Here is a 23,742-nt window from a genome sequence, read left to right as displayed (position 1 = left end):
CAACTCCTATAAGACGAATGAAAAATAGTAGGCAGTGGGAAAAATTGGCGAAATGTTATTGTATAAACTGTTTGTCCTCCGACAAGCATAAGTGAGATTCTATCGAATCGATATCTTTTTCAAAAAAGCCAGAACTGAAGATCCTTTTGATCGACCTAATGTATTCTCCAACTTTCGTCAGAAACGTCTCGAACGTTCTCTTTCATACGACAGGATAAAACTTACGATGGCGCGAGTCAAGATATCGAGAATTTGGAATAGACTCATATTTGAAAATTTAGGAGCACACGATACATCGATCAACTACGATAAAAGTTTCATGTTGTACGTTCTTGTCTATCGCACTACGTTTTCATGGTTTGAAGAAATGTATCGAGAGTTATTATATAATTATTAAGAATTAATAGGATTGGAATCTTCAGTCCTCCATATTTTTCGAGTTATCTTCGCTATAAATATATATATACAGGGTGGTTGGTAATTGGTGGTACAAGCGGAAAGGAGGTGATTCTACGCGAAAAAAGAAGTCGAAAATATAGAATAAAAATTTTTCGTTCGAGCCTTTGTTTTCGAGAAAATCGACTTTGAATTTTCGGTCGGTACGCGTGCACTTTATCGCGTCTCGTTATAACGGATCTCACTGTAGATCGTTGTCTCGATTGACGTTATTTTTAAAATTTTTAAAATTTTAAAATTTTTAAATTTTTAAATTTTTATTGTACCATCAGTTACCAACCACCCTGTATATGTTCATAATCAGGAAAGAGTTAAAAAAGCAACTTCGAACCTATTTCCTAGAACCTACAAGAAGCTCAAAGTTTTTGCCTATTCAAAAACGCATCAACGTACCAGAACGACTACGAAATTGTGGTCCAAACGACGCACAAACCACAAGTGAGTTTGAAAAACGAATCGAAGTGGATCGTGACGGTGGTCCATCATTTTGATCGCGGTGTTTATGATAATACGTCGCGTAAAAGTGAAAACAGTCCTGGGTTCATGGAAGCGTAACCGGATAATGGCGCGACCGATGCGCCATGCACCGACCAAAGAAATTACGACATCCGTCATAATAATTCTTTTTTCACCGTCTTCCTCCACCTCCTTTCCTTTTCGTCGATTCGATTAAATGTCATTTCGCAAATGCCTGAAACCGCGCTCGTCGGACGGCTATCGATTAATCGCGTTTAGGTCTGCCAACCGACGTGGAATGTTAAGTTGAAAATTCTCGACGATTCACTGGACTTCTTACTTCTTAACGATCGTATAATTGATGAAGTTTGCAGAAGACACGAATTGCGATATCGGTGATGAATGGATTTTTTGAAATAGGTTATCATATGGCATTATCGGAGGAAATTTCTGAAGACTGTTAATGCAGAAACACGATGAAGTTCGAGTGAGTCTCATTAGTAGACTGGGATGTTTATGCAAATTTAGATTGTCGAGTATATAATTAAGGAAATAAAATCTAAATAGAAATTTACTTCATCCTCCAAATATTATATTTAGGAATATAATTTTCTTCGAATATTTCCTATATTCTTGCATATCATATGCAGCTTATACGTTTCTGTACGATTAAATTTTTCATAAATAAATAATAAACGTCCACTGTTTTTTCATTAGCACAGATGGAAGTATGAAAGAATTACAAAGCAGAGAAAGACTTTTTCGAAATATAATAGTTTAGAGTATGCTATTTTTGGAGGAAATTTTTCAAAACTGTTGAACTCAAAATATACGTACAACGAAGTTCGAATATATTTCATTAGTATAAACGAAAGTGTTAAGAAGACTCACGAGAATAATTATAATATAGTTGTGACAATAACTAAATTTACGTGCAATTGATATAATCAACCAGGTATGTATATAGGCATCGAAGAAGCAGGAAAATCGTAATTTTGTTGGAAACAAACTTTAGTATCTTGGCGATAAAAATATAAATCCACATTTATCAACATCCGCTTCTAAATGTTACTCTGACCCAAGCGATCATGATATAACTGGGAAACATTTTACACATACGTATATCCCAATAAATCTCGAGTGTATACACAGTCGTTTCAAATGCCATAAACGCACGTCTCAATTATCCCCTATCTTTTCTCCGTCTCCATTCAACAATCAGTTGTCCTGACAGCGGATGATGCAAAAAGTTACCGAGACTGGCGGATGCACCGGCAAACGATCGTCTAAGTCCTAAGTGACGCGGAAATATATTTTATTTCCCTTCTCTGCTTGCTTTTTGCTAGTTCGCGAAGGTTAGTGTTGTCGTTTCACGGTTTACTCCTTTCATCGCGGATAATTTCGTTCGTTTCGCTCCTCTAGCAGCCATTTGCCTCGAGACTTTTGTCATTACGTACGACAAAAGGAAATACGTCCGTAAGGAAACAGGTTTAATCCTTTCACTGCCTGCCACAATAACTAAATATAATGGAAAAAGGTATTCAACATTTTGAATCGACTATTTTCGAAATATTACAATTGTGCATTTTTTCGCCAAAGTCGAAGCGTTTACGTAACATGGCAAAATAAGATTCGTAGTTACACTATCGGTAATAAATAATTATACAAAACTCTTTTCTCCATAATAAATAGGAGACTGGGAAACGAAGAAAGGAAAGTAAAAATTCGTATAAAAATGTAAAGAAAACTAAACTACGAATTATTAGGACGCGTGGATCATCTTTAAAATAATATTTGGTTAAATTTGTATTATCAGCAAAATTATCAGTTACAGTTTGCCGATAGAATGAACAACATTTGAAGAGAAAGATTTTGCAAAATACAAGATTTCTGATTATTCCTTTTAACGAAAAATTATAAAAACAAATCGATGATCCATACCTAACTTGTAATTTGTCGTGCAAAAGGACTCTACTAATATTTAGAACAAATTGTATGCTTTCCGTTGCTTTTATATTATATAATTATCTTATTATAAATTTGTCATCGTATATTCGCGTCGTGTGTGTTCTCACATAGCGAAAAATATTATTTGTTAGAGTCTACGTAATAAATGAACGTAACAAGTATACTGGGATCCTGGTGTTTATAGTCTGCAGTGTGATTATTTCGCGTAAAATGTTAATTCGTATTCGCCACAGATAATAGTTAAGATACTATTTGTTATGCTTTGTCGTTAAGGTGTTAATCGAGGCCGTAACGGAGCGATTTTTCTCGCGTCGCTTTTTCCGCGATCGGAAAGTCCGGCCGATCGATCGAATCGCGAACGAGGTCGAGTTATTTTTGCACCGGTTGCAATTTCACGAAATTCGATCGGACTTCGCGGTGCATTTGCATCGTGGCTCGTTTTTCTGACGGCTTTTGATTTGTTTTTTTTTTTTTTTTTAATAATTTTGTTTCGTAAGTCTGTCGAGCGATGGTGTGAAATCGATGCTTGTAATTATCGTCGTTGATAAATAACGAGCAAATTGTATATATATATTTAATAAATATTAACAAGAAAATTATGTTTATGGTTTCTGAAGAAATAAAGAATCGTTATTGGAACGAGATTGTAATTGAAACGTCAGTCAATACATTTTGACTATGATTTTGCCAAAGAAATAATTTACAGTAATTTTGTTAGTAATACGAAATGAATATTGGAGTGAAATGAAATTTGATATTTGATATAGCAATCAACGAATAATATACATCAACGATATCTTGATCAGCAATATTCGATAGTCGGGATGTTGATATTTTAACATGTGTTGATTAAATATTTTTTATTCTTCAAACACTAAAAACCTATAAAATCTTATGATCTTTTTAAAGAACCTACGTATGTAGAACGGTTGACGATAATCTACTATACTTGAAGGAATATGCTATGAGTAGGAATAGAATGCTTTTAAGGGTTACGAGAGGTCGAGGGAGACATCGGAAAATGTAAGTAGAATGTTTCCACGTGGATGCATTAAGGTCAAGCCAGGTCACTGACCAAGAACTTACGTTCTTTAAAATGAGATCTTACATTCTTTAATATATCAATGTAACTTGTCGTTTCTCATAAAAAACAGTGTCGATTTGTTTATGTCAAAGTTTCATTAGTTTAGGAAGTATTTTAATTTCAATATTGTAAAATGGCAGACGTATCTAAATTTCTAAAATGACACGGAACGATATTTTTCTACGAATAGAACGATACAGGACGATGGAAGAAATTTAATTACAATATGTTGACGGTCTGTAAAAAAAATTAACAGATAAGAGAATAAAATATACGAACACGACAAAGCACAATAGTTTAGAGCTAGACGATAGACAGAGTTTATTTAAAATGTCTTGAAAAACTCAAACGTGCAGGTATTTAAATTTACATATCAGACTTCAAGGAGCGTCCATTTCCCATAATAAAACGCACGTTAAACCTTCATCCATGAAGGAAGACAGGTTTTCTCTTTCATCAACAAACGCTTATGTTTGTTTAAGCATGTGAAAGACCATCGTCACGATGACAAGAGAAAGAAGAAGGAGAAGAGAACGAAGAATAATAAAGACGAAGCAGGAACAATTTGCCTGGTATCGATCGTTGTTGCTTTTTCCGGTAAACGAAGAGTTAGAAATATGATTCGGCAGGATGTCTGTCGAAATGCGAGTTTATGTAATTCTTTAATTACGCCCTTCCTATAGTCGCTACGTTAAAAGACGATTACGAAGATCTAAGCTATTATCCTGTCTGTCGTAATTCGATATCCTTGTTAGTTCGATGGAAAAAGAAACTGTTATACCCAACATGGAGAATTATATCTTTAATAATCTGCGTAGCCGAGTAACGTCACTCAACTGCCAGGTAATCGTAATAGCTGCATCGCTGAGAAATATCTTCCTCCTCTGTTTCATCGTATATCGTATGAATAAAGCTGTTTTGCAAGTTGAGGAAGTTCAATTTTCCATTCGTTTTTCTTTCATCGATCAGCGTCATCGATGAACGATCGAATGACGCGTATGAAGATGTCTGTCGAATTAAAAATTATTGTACTTAGTTGATCGTTAATTGCGTATCAGGAAGAAATTGGACGATAAATATAGAAAGAAATTTTAAGTAGCCGAGTAACGTAAAATAATACAGAATTTTAGAGGAATATGTAGATTAAATTTATAAACAGGTATATCGTATGTATTTTTAACGCAACTAGTTAAATACCATTATATTTTTATCTTACTTAGTGATTTTACTTTATGTTTGATTATAGTGAAATAATATTTCTATCGAAAATATTCAAATTTGCATACGACAATTTGCATATATCAGGTTGTCCGAAAAGTGTCTTTCTTTCGCAGACACGTCTTTTACAACGACGCATCTTTATACAAACACGAAACCCAATCTGTCGAACGTTGTGATATTTATTTTGATAGAACAAAATGGATCATACGTAATTCGATAAAATGATATAAAATGGAAAATATTCTGCATCCATTGTTTCCTTATAAAACGAGAAAAACTTTTCGGACGACCTAATATATATACAGGGTGGTTGATAATTGGTGGTACAAGCGGAAAGGGGGTGATTCTACGCGAAAAAAGAAGTCGAAAATATAGAATAAAAATTTAAAAATTTAAAAATTTAAAAATTTAAAAATTTAAAAAATTAAAAAATTAAAAAATTAAAAAAATAACGTCAATCGAGACAACGATCTACAGTGAGATCCGTTATAACGAGACGCGATAAAGTGCACGCGTACCGACCGAAAATTCAAAGTCGATTTTCTCGAAAACAAAGCCTCGAACGAAAAATTTTTATTCTATATTTTCGACTTCTTTTTTCGCGTAGAATCACCCCCTTTCCGCTTGTACCACCAGTTACCAACCACCCTGTATATAAATCGAAGTCAGTTCGACTAAATTAAAATATTTAATGTCCTCGCAACGATATCATTTTTACAAGAATAAAATTCTAGTGATCGCGAATGATCATCGACGTTCTGCTCTTTCTACTCGACCACTGGTCTAGCTGACCACCATTCCGCGAGTCAATATCTCGTACTATCGAAGCTCTGCTGCAACTGATAATAGCTTTTCGATCCACTTGACGCGAAAATGTGATGTCACGATACAGTTTCCTGGATTACTGGCTAAAGTGAGTGTTGCCTAACTACAACAAATGATACCATATCGCAGTTTGTTACCAGCTCGAGAGTATACGCTGTTTCATTGCCTTGTTTTCTCCTATTGTCCAATGAACGCACACGATCCTTCGTTTTTCCTAGACCTTTTGAAAAGCCTTTTATTCCTGTAATTTTTCTGTAATTTCTATTTCTTTCCTTTTTTTTTTTTTTTTTTTTTTTTGGTAACCACATCGTTTCATGGAATGTGAATCTCGTGAAGAAATTAGGATTCGATTGTTCGACTACGATGATTGTAAATTTCTAAATTAAAAAATCGTACGTACAATTTCTATATTCTTTTTCTTAATTGCAATGCATTATAATTCTGATTACTAATCAGATTCTAGGAAATTGATGGAATTTTTTATATTTGGATTATACTTTTGTCTTTCAAGTACATCAGAAATACTCTTTGAACGATTATTATATAATTCATTAGATTCTCATAAGTCTAACATAACAAATTTAAGTTCTGTTTTACGCAAAATGTTCAAATCCAATTAATCTTCGATTGCCCATTTATTATTGTTACAACTTTAATCGCCTCTAAACCATAGTTTAATTTGAGTACCTAACTCCATTAATTTTCCAGATTCGCCAGAATTAATCAATCTTGTAGTCCAATTTCCAACTGTATAAATTATTTCGGTTTCCATTTTCACTCCATACAATTAGCACAAATTTATTCATTCGCCACAACACAAATACGTTTTACTATCATTCACCGGAAGTTCACCACGACGCTTACCACGGTAAACACCTCAAATCCACAGGAAAGATATAAACTCGGCCAATCTCGAATTCGCATAATCTGGGAATAATAAGTCACACACTCGTAAGAAATTCAGTGGTTTAAACCAATTACGAGACGCATTCGCATGCAGGTTAAACTAGTAGATCGCGCATTCGCGTCTTACGCCGCTTGTTCTCGTATCTCCTCGAATATATCTAGGCAAGTTCCACGTATTTCAGCGAGGTACGTGGCCGCAGACACACACGTGGATGCACCTACACCCGGTACATCGCCGTGCAAACGTTGCATGCACCTAGAGAAGAACACGACCAAGAAACGGAGACCACGAGATCGTTATCGCGCTAAACAGGAAAGCAAATTTCGCGCCACGCTCGATCCTTCGTTCCTGGAAGAAGTTTTCTAAGAAAACTTTTCTTCCCTCCCTTTACTTGTGTAAGGAATTATTCTTGTTCCAAGTTCGTTTTTATGTATTGGAAGAAGGAATTATAGCATTGGAGATCATGGTAAGATCGAAGAGAATGCATCGGTGAAATTTTCGAATTACGCGCCATGGGTTGCTCAGACAGATCGTCGTATCGATTTTCTAGTTTGTAAGATTTTTTTGACAATCTATCTCTTTTATCGTCTGACGGTTTGCGATCGATTGAGATTGGATTGATTATCGGTAAAAAAGAAAACTGTACGTAGCGTGCGTTGTTCTCGACTGTTGGCGTTACGATATCGTTTGTGGGTAATAACACGTCTACCGGATATCGCATGAAATCCTATATAATGTCACGTCTGTGTTTCGTTCGTAACATGTACCGTTTGTAGCTAATTAAGGGAAGAAAAGACATTATCATTTGCAGGATATATTACGTTTTCAGACAGTGATGTCTAATAATTTACAACTTATTTTAAATGAAATGATTTCTTAGTGTTTTCTTTATTGCCATTTAGAGCGAAATGAATTCCCATATACTTTCCATGATAGTAATTATTTATAAAATATTATTAAAATTTGATCATTCCTGAATGCTCAATGTTCAGAATTTCTAATTAGGAATTTATACTTTTTGTTGCAGGTTACCTCCTTGCTTTTGGAAGGGGAACGCAGAAAATTAGCAGTCCTACAAAGAGAATTGCAAGTTGCACTCGAAGAAGGGGGAAGTGTAAAAGTTAAAGAGAAGCAGCGACAAGAATTGCTGCACGCCATATCGTAAGTAGAATTAGTACACATTTAGTCAGACGAACTCTACTCACGAAGTTATACGCACGTGTGCTTTTCTATCGGCGTGTAATATTTTTTTTACTATAAAAATTTTGTTAAGAATAATACGATACTACAAATACGAGTAAAATAACTTTATATCGAATATACGAGGACCATTTTTTAACTGTCCTGTAGAAATTTAGGAACGAGCATTTACACAAGATGAAATGTTATTTCAGTTCTATTAAACGCATTGTGCTTCTTATTAAAATACTGATCAAACTTCTTTCGTCACTTTATGACATTTGAGAAGAGAGTGATATCAATGATAAAAGCACATACACACATACAAGTTAAATTTCATATTTATCTTTTAAATTGTTACGCACATATGTTCTAAAATGTTCTTATCTGCTTCAGGACAATATATTTTGAAATACGTTTAAAACCTATAACTGTTTAAACATATTACCGCGCATCGTGTTGCATTGTCGTACAGAATACTATCTTAACGCTAGAAACGTACAAAATTTAGAGAGTCTGTTCATCGCTTTAAACACTTGTATCAATTCCGACATCGTCGGTGGCCCCTGTAGTATCATAACGAGTCTAACCGACTACCACCGGTGATCCCAGAGGTAGTCAACGCGTTAACAATCTCTCATTTCATATTATGCCATTAAACCTCTATGAATAAACATTTGTCGATTAATATAACGCGAAACGACTATCGAAAATCAACGTTTTTAATTCCTCTTAGACGAGGCCCTTTTTTCCATAATAAATAGGAGACTGGGAAAACGAAGAGGAAAGTAAAAATTCATACAAAAATATAAAGAAAACTTTGTCTTAAGAAAGTAAGCTTAGTGTATGGCGTATCATTGGCGAAAATAATCGGCGAATTTTCTTCCCGGTCACGTCGTGTTCGAAACTTGCCTGGAAAAGCTATCGAAATGGCCGCGGTAGGACGAAAAACTCGACTAAGGAAACATTCATTTTGCCGAGCCGTAGCCTTCGAATAATATATTTTGCAAGTTGGCACCGGACCCTCGTAACACCAACTCCGAGCTTCTCTTCTCAGCCCTGTACCCCTCTTTCCTCCAAATGGGAGAGAGGATTAACTCGTTCAAGATTTATTAGCGGCTGTCCTCCGGCGGACTAACAATTTGATCAAACTACCGTGGAATTATGCAGTTTCGTGTAGCTTCCGGCGCGAGTCGTCCCGAAGTCGATGCCGAAACTGCGAACTTGCAGCGCGTTTCGTCGCGCGTAAAGTACACCGCGATTAATGAATTTCCCGTCCCTACGATTACGCCCAGCTAATTTTGTGTCCTGACGTTTGCCTTGGATTTCGTTTCCACGGATTCTTCAGACTCTAGCGATATCCGCGCGGGTATCGGTGTTTGGATTGGGAAGTTGGCGGAATCGGATGGAAAGAAAAGATGATTTTTGTAGTTTCAAAGGATAAATACGTATAAAACGTAACGTAACAGAGGATAAAAACGTAAAAAATCGAACATTTGAATGGGTTGGAAATTTTAGTTGTAAATAGATTGCCGATGTTTACGTATTCATGGGAAATTGTAATGGGCAAAGATGATGTTAGAATTTAATCTTGGAATTAAGATTAATAATCTGTGGAAGACGCAATGTTTGTGTTGAAATAATATAACGCGATATTTATTAAACAATTATTACAGCGAATATAAGTAAGTGTTGTGGAATGTAGACAGTTGGCTAGTTATTCAGACTGACTTGGCTTAGTGACTTGAAAAGGTTTAGAACTCCACTCTCTATGCAGTAATGAGTGTGACCTGTGTGGGTGTCTGTGTGGCGTCACATGTGTCACAGAACCTTCTAGTAGCTTCTCGACGTGCCCATCGAGGATGTTCCATCCATATCCTCGCGCTTCTTCCGGCGAATTTATCGAAAGAGCATGCACGTGCTAGCCGCCGTGGTGCATCTCACGAACGCACGCTAGTGGGGATATCGCTGGGCAACGAAGGGAAGAATCCGTACGATCAATCACCTCATCTGCATGCGATTGATATCGTTGTATTCCAACAGATGATATAACACGTAAAATACATTCTCGCCTTTTTTTCATTTTACAACTTCTTTCACTCAACGTAGATAAACTACACGCATTTTCTGTATATATCCTATATCGAGTTTCGAATAACTCTACACTTTTCTTCCGCACCCCAATTTCAAACCCTCGTATCGGTATCACTTGAATTCGGATCTAGAAACGTTCGGATCAAAGTTTCGTTTCAACGTAATAGCGCGATAAAGATAGAAGTATTCGATTAGTTTAAATGCTTTATAAGGCGAAAGAGTTGTAAAGTATATTTATTTTAAAGAGAAAGAGGCAAGACGGATATATTAGGTTGTTTCTATCGCTTCGTAAGACCATAATAGACGAACAAGAATTTTTGTTTTATATTATTTTATTGAATCAGATATGATCCATTTCGTTCTATCTCTATTATTATGTTCGCGCATAATTGTTGTTATTTCTGTATTCAGAGATGGGATCACAGTAGCTGTTATTTTATTCTTTGGATAAATCTATCACACCTTTCTGAACCGAAAAACCTTTACATGGACTACATTACGCTTACATGGACTAGGGATAACAACAAAAGGATATGTTAAACCTATCGATTAAATCTATCGATTGAATCTAGAACTATCTTTTAGTTACCGTTTATTGCAACTGGCGCATCTGCACGTGGATGGCGAGTAAGAACTCACGTTGTCATTTTCAACAATAATTCAATAAACTAATATAAAAGAAAAAACATTGCGCGTCTATTATTTCCTTATAGAAGGAAAGCATCATTTCGGACAATCGTATAAATTTGGTATCTCTCCGTTTAAATTTCATAATTGTCGAGGTTATTCGATGTGTAAACAGAGAAACTCGTGGATAAATTGTAAGGTAGAAAATATATTTAAATAGAAGTGTAATTATAAGTAAGAATACAATTCGAGCTGGTCCAGATCCGCACGCTAGCTGTTTATGGTCTGTCCTCGTCGCAGTCTTTTGTCTACAAGCTGTCGATGGCTTCGGTGCTCGAGAAAACTAAAAAGACCATATGTAGAGTTTTCTTAGAAGCGGTGACCACTTCAACGATAATATTTAAATTAACTAACTGCCAAAGTACTACCAGATATGCATCTTGTAAAATATTGGAACAATTTGTGATTAAAGTTAGACAAGATCGCAGAATGTTTATAGCGAAGTTGCGAAGGAATGTTATAGGATCGAACGAAGAATTTTTATGTACGTTTATTTAATTATAAGATTTACTAGATTCCGAAACTTTATGCAACTCTGATCGGGGCAAATATTAATTACAGTGCAAGCCAACGAATATAGAAATTCTATACTTTACAGCTTATTATTTATGAAACGTTTCGTATCATTTTTAATTTCAGTTTTTCCTTGAAATACGAACACCGACTTTCGTACCTTGTTACGAAGTAAAATTGGAAAAAGGTAAGTCCATTCCTGAAACGACGTTCGTATATTATCATGCGCGGTGGATACGAATATTTGGCAAAATGTGTGCGTATGTTACTTAAAAAATTTCTTTGATAATTTATAAATAACAATAGCGTAGGAGGAAATTTTTATTAAAAAGTTTCTTTCCGTCTAAAAGCGTTCTAGAATTTTTAACGGATAATGCCGTAACGTATTTTCAGTGAAATGGTGGAAAATATTCTTCGCTGAGAATTCCTCTCATAGTTGTACATGTAACAAGCATACAGATTGTAAAAAATTCAGCTGCAAACTACGTTCGTTTTTCTGTCTAATCTAACAATATCATGTATACGACAGGTATGCGAGAAATTTCCGTAGCTTTGTATAAATTTTAATACCATTGTACATTGGTAGTATTAAAAACAGAGAATGCCCAAAGCAATGTTTATTTAAACTATGGAGTCGTTAAACGATCCTTTCATATTTAATTTCTTAAATATTATTTTTCATCGACGAAAAACTAGTAAACGAATATTTAATACATTTTTAGAATCGACGTAAAAATTTCTATTCTCGTATTAAATTTAATAGTCTGAAGTAAAATTTAAACCGCGAGGACAGCTGTCTCTTCGCCGAAAAGGCGCTTTTCGGTATAATTATGATTCAACAGAATTTTTTCTATCCAACACGACGTATTCACATTTCACATATTTGCAATTCAATTAGAAGAAATTTCTTATATAAATACCATTTAACCTTCTTGAGCCTGAGCAAAGTTACTTAATATACTTCCCTAGAAAAATTGACTTAATCCATCGGACAATACGTTTCTCGCACACCGTTCAATTCTTAAAAACACAACTGTTGAGAATTGTGCATCTTAATCGCCGAAATAAAAGCAAAGGAACGCTAAGGTTACACTTAGAATTCATATTAAAATAGTTTTAGATTTATTTAATAGACGATTTCCAGGATCTTCCATATCACACTGCCAACGGAACGGTTACATTCGCCTGTTCTTCGAGACGCTGTGCACACACGTAATTCCATACACTCATATTCACATACGTGCGTCACTATTACGCGGCTAATCTAGTCTAGCACACAAAATTATACGCATCTCAATAATATATTCTGTTTTTGTCAAAACATAGATTAATACACACATAATAAACATAGACGTACATAATAACATTCTTTTTACTCTATTTGTTCCTCTTTGTACTTCCTTACTTGACAGAGTAAATCCAAGTAAGTAGACATAGTAAATCATTAAGGAGTACCATTAAATATATTCGCTACAGCAGATCTTAAAAACAATTAGAATGTTTATTATTAAAGGTTTTCTATCCGATCGAAATTTTTCATGCATTCGTATTCACATACGCGTGTCGCTACTACGCGGCTAATCTAGTCTAGCACACAAAATTATACGTATCTCAATAATATATTCTGTTTTTGTCGAAACATAGATTAATACACTCATAATAAACATAAACGCACATAATAACATTCTTCGTACTTTCTTACTTGACAGAGTAAATCCAAGCATAGTAAACCATTAAGGAGTACCATTAAATATATTCGCTACAGCAGATCTTAAAAACAATTAGAATTTTTATTATTAAAGGTTTTCTATCCGATCGAAATTTTTCATGCATTCGTATTCACATACGTGTGTCGCTACTACGCGGCTAATCTAGTCTAGCACACACAATTATACGTATCTCAATAACAACACACATGACTCGCGACGACAAAAATTCCAAGAACCTCCACTTTCAAAACTCGAACTCTCCAATCATCGTTTAACTTTTACAAAATAATTTCCAAGCAATATTTCATCGAGCATCCTTTCGTAACTATCGCTCCTTCGCATTAACACCCCCTCTCACCCCTCTTAGCCTAATTATTATCCCATGGAAATTCGGTTCAGCGTTCTTGATAATAAATCCAGCCTCGGAGGATCACGTTAACAGGTGCATACGCGGATTTCTGAAATCCCGAAAATTAGGAGCGGCGTCTAGCGAGACGCTTGCGGACGCGAGCGTCTCGAGAGTTCCAACGACAGCCCGAGGAGAAAATTCTCAGGAGTCAGCGATATGTAAAGCCGAGCATTTCCTTTTTTCATCGTTTTTCTCTCCTCGTCTGATGGGCGGTGTTTACACAGCTTCTCGCGGTGCGGCGTTTCGGCGCTGTTTGCGGACGCTTGGAGGCGCGCCTCGTCGATTATACACCGACGACGAATTTACGGGCATCGCGACGCGCCGAGTTCCATCGTTTCCGCGAGTCCAATTAAGCGTTTCGAGTCAAAAGCGGCTCCACTCGTTTCGCGTTCCATGGCAAACACGTGCGAGAAACAACGGAATAATTGACGATTCCTCTCGAGAACAGAGAGAGCTGAGAAATTGAACGAAGGAGCGATACGCGAATCACGAGAGAACGCAGTGCTCGATGTTCGATTTCTGCGACTTTTTGTTTCTTCTTGTTGAAAATGGAAGCGTGGTACGATGGTGGAATATTTTGGGAAAGGAGTCTTTGTATCCGGGGCGTTTGGTGCGACGAGGAATTTTTTAATTTCGTTAACTATTCCAAGAAACGTCAAACAAATAGATATTATTTATTAAAAAGTTAAATTTCATATTCAGAAGTGAAAAAGTTTGGTACGACGAATATCAGTCGACTGTGAATTTATAGCGTGTTTAAAAAAGTGGTTTGATTCTGATCGATTTTGAATTAGTTTTTGTTGTTTTATTCGGTGCCTTCAATTGTTATATGAAATAAAAATTGTTTATAGAGACGGTGTAGATGATATAAGAAGGACGACAATTTTTTTATTGCAAAAATAGGACCGCCATTTCATACATTATATTATACAACTTCTGAAACGAATAGCTTTTAAAGCTTTTCTTCTTCTCAAAAGCAATTGTCCCTTTCAAAGATTGTCATTTTTCTCCACCTTTTTTTCTTATCATTCACTGGATACTTCTTCTTCGAAACGTTTAAAAGTTAAATCGCCTTCGCGCAATTCCTTACTCCAACACTTCGGAAGAACTTTAGAAAGATAATTTTACTTAATAATGAAATTTATTCAACGACTTCGACGAGCGCCGGTTTTCGTGCCTTTCCAAAAGCTTCTGTCCCTTCAGATAAGCATACACGTAAAATATTCAGAAAGATTTTGCGGAGAACTAACTTTGTCTTCGGTTGTGATAAAATCGACCGAGTGGTTCCACGTTTTAAAAACACTTTCCCCAACAAGTATAGCGTAGCGGTAAAAGATTCTTTAAAATTCCCACGAGAATTCACGCCCGTTAATTTAATAGTCATTCTCCCATTCTCGTCGCATTTCCAAGTCATTGTGCTTGATTATGCCATTGCGTTGAATTACGCGAACGCCGAATAACGCCAAGTTTGTCATGCGTTTAATTTCTTCTGAGATTTTAAAATCGAACAAGTTGCGAAGAGGAATTCGAGCAGAGACAGATCCTCTACGTTTAATATCAAAGTTCAGGGACGTTTTCCCAGATATTAACTTTTTACATTCTTTATAAGCGTTATATTTATCATTTTGCTCTATTTATTACATTTGCCCTGTGTTTGAACGCTAAATCAATATAAACGACGACATATTGTGAAGAGCGTAATTGATGAACTTTTATAAAACTCTTTCTAAAATAAAATCGATATTGGGAAAGTAAATGAAACCCGGTATAGCGGAGGCACTGCAACACGTGTGCTCAATGCGGGGAAAACAGTTGTTTGCATTAATAATTCAATATTCAACGATGTCAAACTGTTATTACATGCTGGAAAAATAGGTATTTTGAAACATTTTCCCTCGAAAGCGGTTTCCCTTGTCAGGTTTTCTATTTCACGAGATAATCATGTGGCCGGAAGTATGACGCACATGCTGCCATTGCAGATACCCATAGGATGGAGCGAGAGAATCTAGATTGTTTAGGGATTTCGAGGTAACCCCGTGGATGAACCACGCGCCGACAGTGATATACGAGTCTTGAGTGGGGTGGTTGGGTGGTTTATTCGCTCAATCTTTAGCGAGCCACACACACAGGACGCTGTCACGATGCTAGTTAAACTGATTAAAAAAGTACTGACTCTACTCTGGTTGCGGTACAACTACATTATAGGATATTGTACGAATTATAAATTATGAGACGAAGGATTGCCTGACACGTAAACGACGTTAAATAATCACCTTCGTTATTAATAATAGCGTGCTAGATCCGTATGATTAGATAAAATTGTAATTTTTTAAGAGAACAGAACGTGTTCAGATAACGTACAAATGAAAATATCTTAAAAATTATATCTTAACGCATACGTCTTATTCTGATAAAGGCCACAAAAAATTACACGCATTAGATCATCCTATAAATAACGCAGTCGCTGATTTTCATATACCAGACGAAGATAAAAAAATCGCCTGAAAATCGATCAACCACGAATTTTACCGTATCTTTTATAATTCATTACACTTTCCTACTAAGTTTTTCATTCCGGTTTCTCAGAAACTCCTATAGCAGCAACTTTCATTGTTTTAAATAGAACGAATTCTCAGAGAAGCCGCGTTACTTATGGGATGAGTCGATATTTCTATATTTCACTGAGGTAAAAATCACAAAAGAATCACGTTCCTTGAATTTGCTGTATCACAAGAAGCAAATGTACACGGATATACATGTCGCGTCGTTCTATATCCATTCCAATGAAAATCTGCCTATTATTTAACGAAACTCTGCGATCCTGTAACAACGAATCTCGATTTCCTTCACCTACGATTCGCGTAAATTCGCGAAACGGATTTCAAGTAAATATCCGTTAAAAATCTACACAGTACGTCAAACAACAAACAAATCAGTGGAAAGGAAAAACAGCGGAAGTCATCGAAAGCAGCGAAATAGAAAGAGCGTATTCAATTTAGATGGCGGGCCATCAGCCCCGGGCGTTCACCGGAGGAACCGACGGCCGGTTGATTCGCGCCATGAATTTGTAAGGCTGTTTGCTCGCTCGTAATTGCCGAACTTTCCGCGAAGACGTTCGCCCATCGGTGCAACTTCTTCGATTCGTAAATCACCGTGACCGTGGAACTCGCTTGGAAAAATTTGTCTGCACGACCCACCCTTGCCTCGGTTGTTCGCTCGTTTCGACGCTTTGTCCCTCTGTTTTTTTTTTCTCTTCTTCCTCATTTTCTCTGGGAAAACTACCGTGAAACGATGAGATCTTCTCGTCGAGTCACTTTGCGCGGCTAGTTCGTAAAGGCGAATTAAGCACGAGTCCTGCTACGATCTAATAAGCGAATTAAAGCGTCGAACGAAACCTACCCAGACGAATTAACAGGTCGTGTGTTTGTCTACAAATGAACTTCTTGCGCTCCGAGACTGGGGCCGTTTAGTGACACGTTTGCAAGGCTGATTTAGAGTAACTTTGCTCGACTGAGGTTGACTAAGAAAAATTAGAAGAAGTGTAAACATCTACGTACGTGTGGAATGAAGTTTGATACTGGTAGAGGGATGCAGCAACGAAGGCTGGTTTCGATGTTTCAGGATGATTAATTAGGGAAGGATGATACTAATCGAGGATATGCCTTTGCTGCAAACCGATCGTGATAATATGTTTAATAATTGATTATAGCGATTGTACGAGATCGCATAACGTACAGTGGTACGTACCATGCACGTTGTCCGCCTGTTTATGGATATTTTATTTTGATTGTTCTTATGGGCTTGGATAATATACTATATACATATAATGTAATATATCGTTTAATAGATAACAAGGAAAATTGATAAAAACGACGATGAAAATGAATTGAGAAACTGAGAGTTTAAAATCTTTTTGTTGAATATCGGTGGAAAATTTGTGCGAAAAGATGGTTCGGTAACAAAGACGGCGGCTACTTTATGAAAGTACCAGGAAGATTAAAGAAATGCTTGTTAACAAGTCTACGGGAAATATTAACTGTATCTTCTACGGGAAGACGGAGAATCGGAAAGTTGTATTCAACAAACATAAAGAAGTTTAAAAGTCAGAGTATAAGTGAGTAATAGTTTGGTACAAGTGACACGAAGTTTACATCTCTGTCGAGAACTTTTCGACCGAGCTTTATACCGTAACTGAGACGTTCGTGCAAATAAAACGCATCTTCGGAGATATCGCGTAACGTAATTTTGCACCTGTATAGCAGAATATTTATGCAACTCGATATCATGTTTTTACGAAATTCGTAAAGCACACGATGTTACAAAAATACTACCTCGGGCTTTCGATTGTCGCGTTTCCACCAATCTGTCGATCTTCTTAAAACCTGCACCCGTTAAAGATTAAATACTAATTAAGAAAATAGACAGTTTAAAAGCTTTGTCAGACACGAAACAATATCTTACAGAAAATCGAAAATGAAAAAACGATAACGCTTGAGACAAGACTTAACTTTTCTTTTCTATATTAATGAACGATGGATCTATTATGTAACGCAACTTCGTTCGCTTTTGTCGACAGGAAGATTCAAGGACAACACGAGCAACTCGACAAGGAGTACAGGATCCACGCTGCCGGCGTTCTCTTATGCAACTCAAGGGGCTCCGGCAAGGTAAGCGTTTTGTCATTATTCTTTCCTTTCGTGGTCCGTGATTCACCAAAGATAAATGGCCCTCTCGATCATCGCAACGCGATCTATTATTTGTTAGCGCGTAAAGCACCGCCCGTCCTTCGCTATTTTTCCCGTGACACGATTCTTTCTTGAATAAATTCGATCGATCGATCGCCTCTCTGAATCTCTCCACGTGTATACGTGGCTCTTTAAGAAATTGGACGAGCCTTCGCTCGTGCAAACAAATTACTTGTCGTTGAATATTTTCCATAATTTATCGATCGAGTTGGAATAACGTCACACCGATCTGTCTTTCTTAATTGATTGTTTAGACTCATATCGATCACTATAACAGGTTATTAGCGACTCGGTTGAGATCATAAGTCGACATTTATGATATTTGGGAAAGATCGATGCGTTTTAAAAATCTTGGCAGTTGCGATGTTTCCCTTGATCAGAATTTTATAATAAAGTAACGGTATTAATCTTGCATTTTGCCGAACCAAGTCTTGAACGATTTTCCGTACAACGTTGATTTTAATACACTCTCTGAACGTTAGACACCATTCTTTCCTGAATATTCGTATAACAAAATCGTAATAAAACGTGTAACATAAAAGAATTCTAATTCTAAGTCAAAGTATTTCTATATTGACAATTTTGTCTGCTAATAATATTCTTATAGGTATACACATATACAGGGTGGTTGGTAACTGGTGGTACAAGCGGAAAGGGGGTGATTCTACGCGAAAAAAGAAGTCGAAAATATAGAATAAAAATTTTTCGTTCGAGGCTTCGTTTTCGAGAAAATCGACTTTGAATTTTTGGTCGGTACGCGTGCACTTTATCGCGTCTCGTTATAACGGATCTCACTGTAGATCGGTGTCTCGATGGAAAAATAAAAAATAAAAAAATAAAAAAAAAATTTTTATTCTATATTTTCGACTTCATTTTTCGCGTAGAATCACCCCCTTTCCGCTTGTATCGCCAGTTACCAATCACCCTGTATATCGCAAGTTTGTAATGAAAATAACATTTTTAAATAATAATATTTTCCAACGATATATATACCACAAGATTAACTATATATTATATTTGTGATAAAAATATTTTTCGATCCTTTGAAAGACGGATCTCAGGCACGAAAGAAGCTGTCATATCGTTGAGCAGACAAATCACACCCACTTTCGGCCTTAACGTATTACATTCGGGAGAAATGGAAATTTCCAAGGAAATCGGAGGGATCGATGATCTTCTTTTAATGCCACGTTATCCACCTATCGACCTAACACATTCAATTTTCTCCCTTTCCGCGTACAATAATCCTTCTTTGCTCGTTAAATGAAGGATTGCTTCCTCGAATATACATTCGGATTCATAATTCATAATACTGTTTACGCATAACAAATTCAATACCGAACTATTATCCGTAATGATTGGCGTAACTAATAGCATGTTATTAATGTATTACAAATATTTTGCAAATACTCTATGTATTCTAGTTAAATAACGATTATAGGAGTATTTACTGTTCGCGTTAATAACATTTCAGAGATTTATTTCTGTAAATTATTGCGTTCATCTATTAGAAATTAGTGAAATGTTCTTGTTTCAATGACAACGCAGTTTAAAAGCTAATGTAGTTTTGCCAAGTTAAACATTAAGGTTTAATATTTCATGAAACGAATAGGTACGTTTAAACGATAACGAAATAATTTTTCGTTATCAATTGATATTTATTTATATCGTAATTGTAATTTGTATGAAATTATATATTTATAACGTCTTTTCGACTTAAGAGTCGCTGATCGTATTATACGGATGTTCAGATTCAATCCCTAATCTAATTTGTTTCGATATTGTTAGATAAATACGTTTGTGGTGTTTCTACAGTCGTTCCACACAAACGAACACGATGCGTTTTAGACACGTTTCTCGTGCATCATCTACCGAACAACTGAACATCGATCGATAGAATAGTATTGGGAAACACAACCGAATTCCTACGAGTAAACAGATTTCCAGAAATTAATGTTCAACCGAGTTAAGCAAACATATTTCGATGGACCGTCAGAACCGAGGCCATAAATTTTATCGCTATTCACGTTACTCTTAAAAATTATTCACGCGAATCATGATAATTTTAAAGAAATATCGTACGATGCAAATTTTGTGGAAAATTTGTAAAGTTCTCGCATATGAAACACGTCTTAGGATCTCTTTCCATTATTATTTCCACAGAATATGCAGAGTCACGCTATGAAAGAATTTCTCAATCCAAATGACTTCGAAAGTTCGCCTATTTTTAACATTGTTCTTGTACTTTATCGTTCTTACTCTCTATCGTCATATACTTTATCATTAGTTCCCTCATCGATCATCTCTGTTCCCTGACCGAAAAACAAGACGAATCGAACATTTATCCATTAAAGTTCTCCAGCTGAAAAGCATCGAACGACCGGCTGACAGCAGAAAGCCTCTTCGGTTTCGCCAAGAAAATAGTGTAACGACGCAATCTAAAAGAACGAGGTGAACTTTCGAGGATCACCGAGTCACCCTCTTCAACGTTTCATCGTCGAGCCGCCGGAATAATAGATATTCGATTTTTGCGTATCCTTTCTCTCTCTCGCTCTTCGCTCTATCTGCTCCTTCAGTCACCATCCTGTATTCATGCTTCCTCTCTCGCTCTTGTTCCGAGCCAGCGTCTTCGTCGAACAAAAGTTTGGTCGGATTATCGCGCTTTGTCGAAGATGGAGAAGCATTCAGCTCGCAGCGAGTGGATACTTCGAAGCAATCGAGAATCGGCGACTCTATCTCGAGCTGCAGCACCCTCGCCACGAGAGAGGGCAAACTTGCGAAGCTCTGACCTCGACTATGACGAGCGACTGTGACTGCGATGACGTAAGAACAACGGGATCAACGATAATGCGAGGCAAGTTCAAGTGACCTGGTATCTTAGAAGTGCTCTTCATCGAATCGTGTACTTGTCAGTTGTATGGTTTTTAATGCTTGTGAAATTCATCGTCAAGTCATTGTGCGCATTATCTTTATGATTTTGTGACAGTGCTAATAATAGATACTTTCGTGTTCTGTTGTTATGGTTTTGCGAGAGATGACAGGTTCGTTGATACGTTTTTGATGAAGGAAAGAGTATGGATCGATAGCTGTTATTAGATACCTACAAGTAAAAAGATGGCAAAAGTTTCGGCTGTCAAGATTTTAGATTCGGAGTATAGTTTGGAACACGAAGTTTCCATCGAAGCATTCGATCAAATAGGAAAAGCTCTTTTGAAACGTCAAACGTACTATGTTACTGCAAGATTATTCGATTACGTCTCGTTATGTTATGTCATTCCATTTTGTAAACGAACATACACCGTTAAAAAATCGAAATAGTCTTGGTACTTCGACTAATTGGAAATTCGACTCAATTCTTAAATAACAGTCTTTTCAATGTGACATACTTTTTGAAATACGATCGCTTACAGCTTAAACTCGATTATTTGGTATAATTAATTATATGTAATACGATATATGGTACATAATTTCTTACATAATTAGTTGTGACATCAAAAGTGGCGCCTAATAGCTTATTACGTAAGCGTAATCATTTAAACATTATCTAAAATCTACGTCTTCGTGTTTTCTTAAGGAAACAGTCTGAGAAAATTTTCTAAGGACACCCTTTAGAAAATTTATCGACGCATCTTGTGTAAAGCCAAGGGAATTTTAACTCCGCCACGGACAGTGAGAGCGGAGCGGAGATTGAACATACAGAGAGCAATTTAGCGATAAGGTGAAATATGAATTTGAGATATACCATGGCTCAAGAGGCGTTCTCTCTGCTCTGGGTCAAACTGTGTATGCAAAGAGCCTCGTTCTTTTTAATTTCTCCGAAGCTTTTGTCCGTTTCGTAGAACTAATTTCTGCAAAATTGTATTAGCCTGATGGGAACCATTTCAAAAAATACTAAGCGATAGAATTTTAGACTGGAATTGGTGAAAACGCCTTGACTTTGTTTCATCGTATTCATTTTCTTTTTTTCTCCGTTTAATTCCATTTCCCTTTGCAGGTTATTTTTGCAGAATGAACTTTTAATACAACTCCTGGACAATCTTCTTACTTGAAGCAACTATTCCGTAATGTTAATCAGTAATGTCACTGTTTCTACGGAGAACGATCTATTTCGACGACGTTAAAAGATACTTCGTATTATTAAATTCAGAACGCAGTAAATAACTTTAATTAATGACTTGCTAACCTTTGCCGAAATATGAAAATTACTCGCATTAGCCGATTATTTACACTACGCTTAACTTAAACTTAAATCAGACCATACACGCAATTTCCACCGCGGAATTTAACCTCGAATCGCGTCTAACGACCATTCCTACGAGATGGCTGGATCAGAAAGTTGGCGGAGGCTGTGTTACGAGACGCGGAAAATGAGAAAGCGAAACGTCGTGGAAACCGAGCAAGGGAAAACAACGATGTTATATACGCGAGACGCGTATTGGAGATGGAAGGAGCGGCTCGGGGGAAGGATAATGGGCCGCAGGAGACGAACGCGGCACACGGTACAGAGGAAACACGGAGCGCGTAGGAAATAATATGAAATCCGAGGCTCTGGACCGCGATAGCTGAGAGAAATAAAAAGAACACGGAAGGGGAGTCGAGGTAAAGATGGCGGAAAATACGCGAGGACTGGCCAGATGACAAAGCACAAAAACGAACGAACGGGGAAATTGCGGAAAGGAAGAAAGTCACGGCGCTGCCGGATTGCAGAGGACGGATAATAAAGCGACGTGAGAAGGAGAAGACGAAGAAAATCGGTGTGTGTTCCCGACGAAACAGAGAATTAAGGGTGCCGACGACAAACGAACGACAAAGCCGCGGGAGGTACAGGCCCGCCGGAAGGAATGAAATATGAAAAACGCGCGCGTGGCTGAAGAGTATCGACTGATGCGCGGGAACTCGAGTGGTGGCGGTTTCCGACGCGTTACAACGGACAAGATGGAATAGCGGAGCTGAAAAGTGAACGAAACCCGGATCTGGTGATATGAAAGGAAGAAAGCGGCAGGAAGTGTCGGATTGATCAGCAACGAGAACATAGAACTTGGAAATTAAAAGAAGAAAGAGAGTTCGTAGGTGATAGATGGAGAGGAGTTGAAGATATATGGTGTCTTGCGATGGTGGATAGAGTAATTGGAATACAGTTTATGTGTTTTCGTCTGCATTATGCCGAGGTGTTTTATCGATTGATTATTTTAGTCGTCGTATATGATAGAAATTGTATAATTAGTCTGCGTGTAAATTAAGATTATAGAATAAAATGATCGTAATTGAAATTGGTTAGAGTTCTGTAATTATTACAATACATCATATATGCTATTTATATGTATTTATATAGGATGAAGCATCTAAAAGAGACTCCGGAATATCTCACGTATTTTTGGTGATCTAACGAAGCGGATAGGATCAATTCTGCTTCGTCTTAAGGGTCACATCGTTTGATGTCAATAGTTTATTTCTGGATGGAAATGCACCTTTTCGTGCTCAGTTGCGAT

General features: G+C 36.7%; 1 protein-coding gene across 1 annotated transcript in view; it reads left to right on the top strand.

Moving 5' to 3' along the window:
- Nucleotides 1-19,100, top strand: part of LOC126867641 (uncharacterized) — a 94,569-nt gene extending 75,469 nt beyond the window's left edge. Inside the window, exons 3-4 of the mRNA XM_050622350.1 lie at nt 7,945-8,078; nt 18,085-19,100. Coding sequence (XP_050478307.1) covers nt 7,945-8,078; nt 18,085-18,328 — 378 coding nt within the window. The 3' untranslated portion in view covers nt 18,329-19,100. The remainder of the gene's footprint in view (nt 1-7,944; nt 8,079-18,084) is intronic.
- Nucleotides 19,101-23,742: the final 4,642 nt, after the last annotated feature.

The sequence above is a fragment of the Bombus huntii genome, chromosome 7 (genome assembly GCF_024542735.1).
Source record: "Bombus huntii isolate Logan2020A chromosome 7, iyBomHunt1.1, whole genome shotgun sequence".
NCBI lineage: Eukaryota > Metazoa > Arthropoda > Insecta > Hymenoptera > Apidae > Bombus > Bombus huntii.
This window is presented reverse-complemented; position numbering and strand designations above follow the sequence as displayed.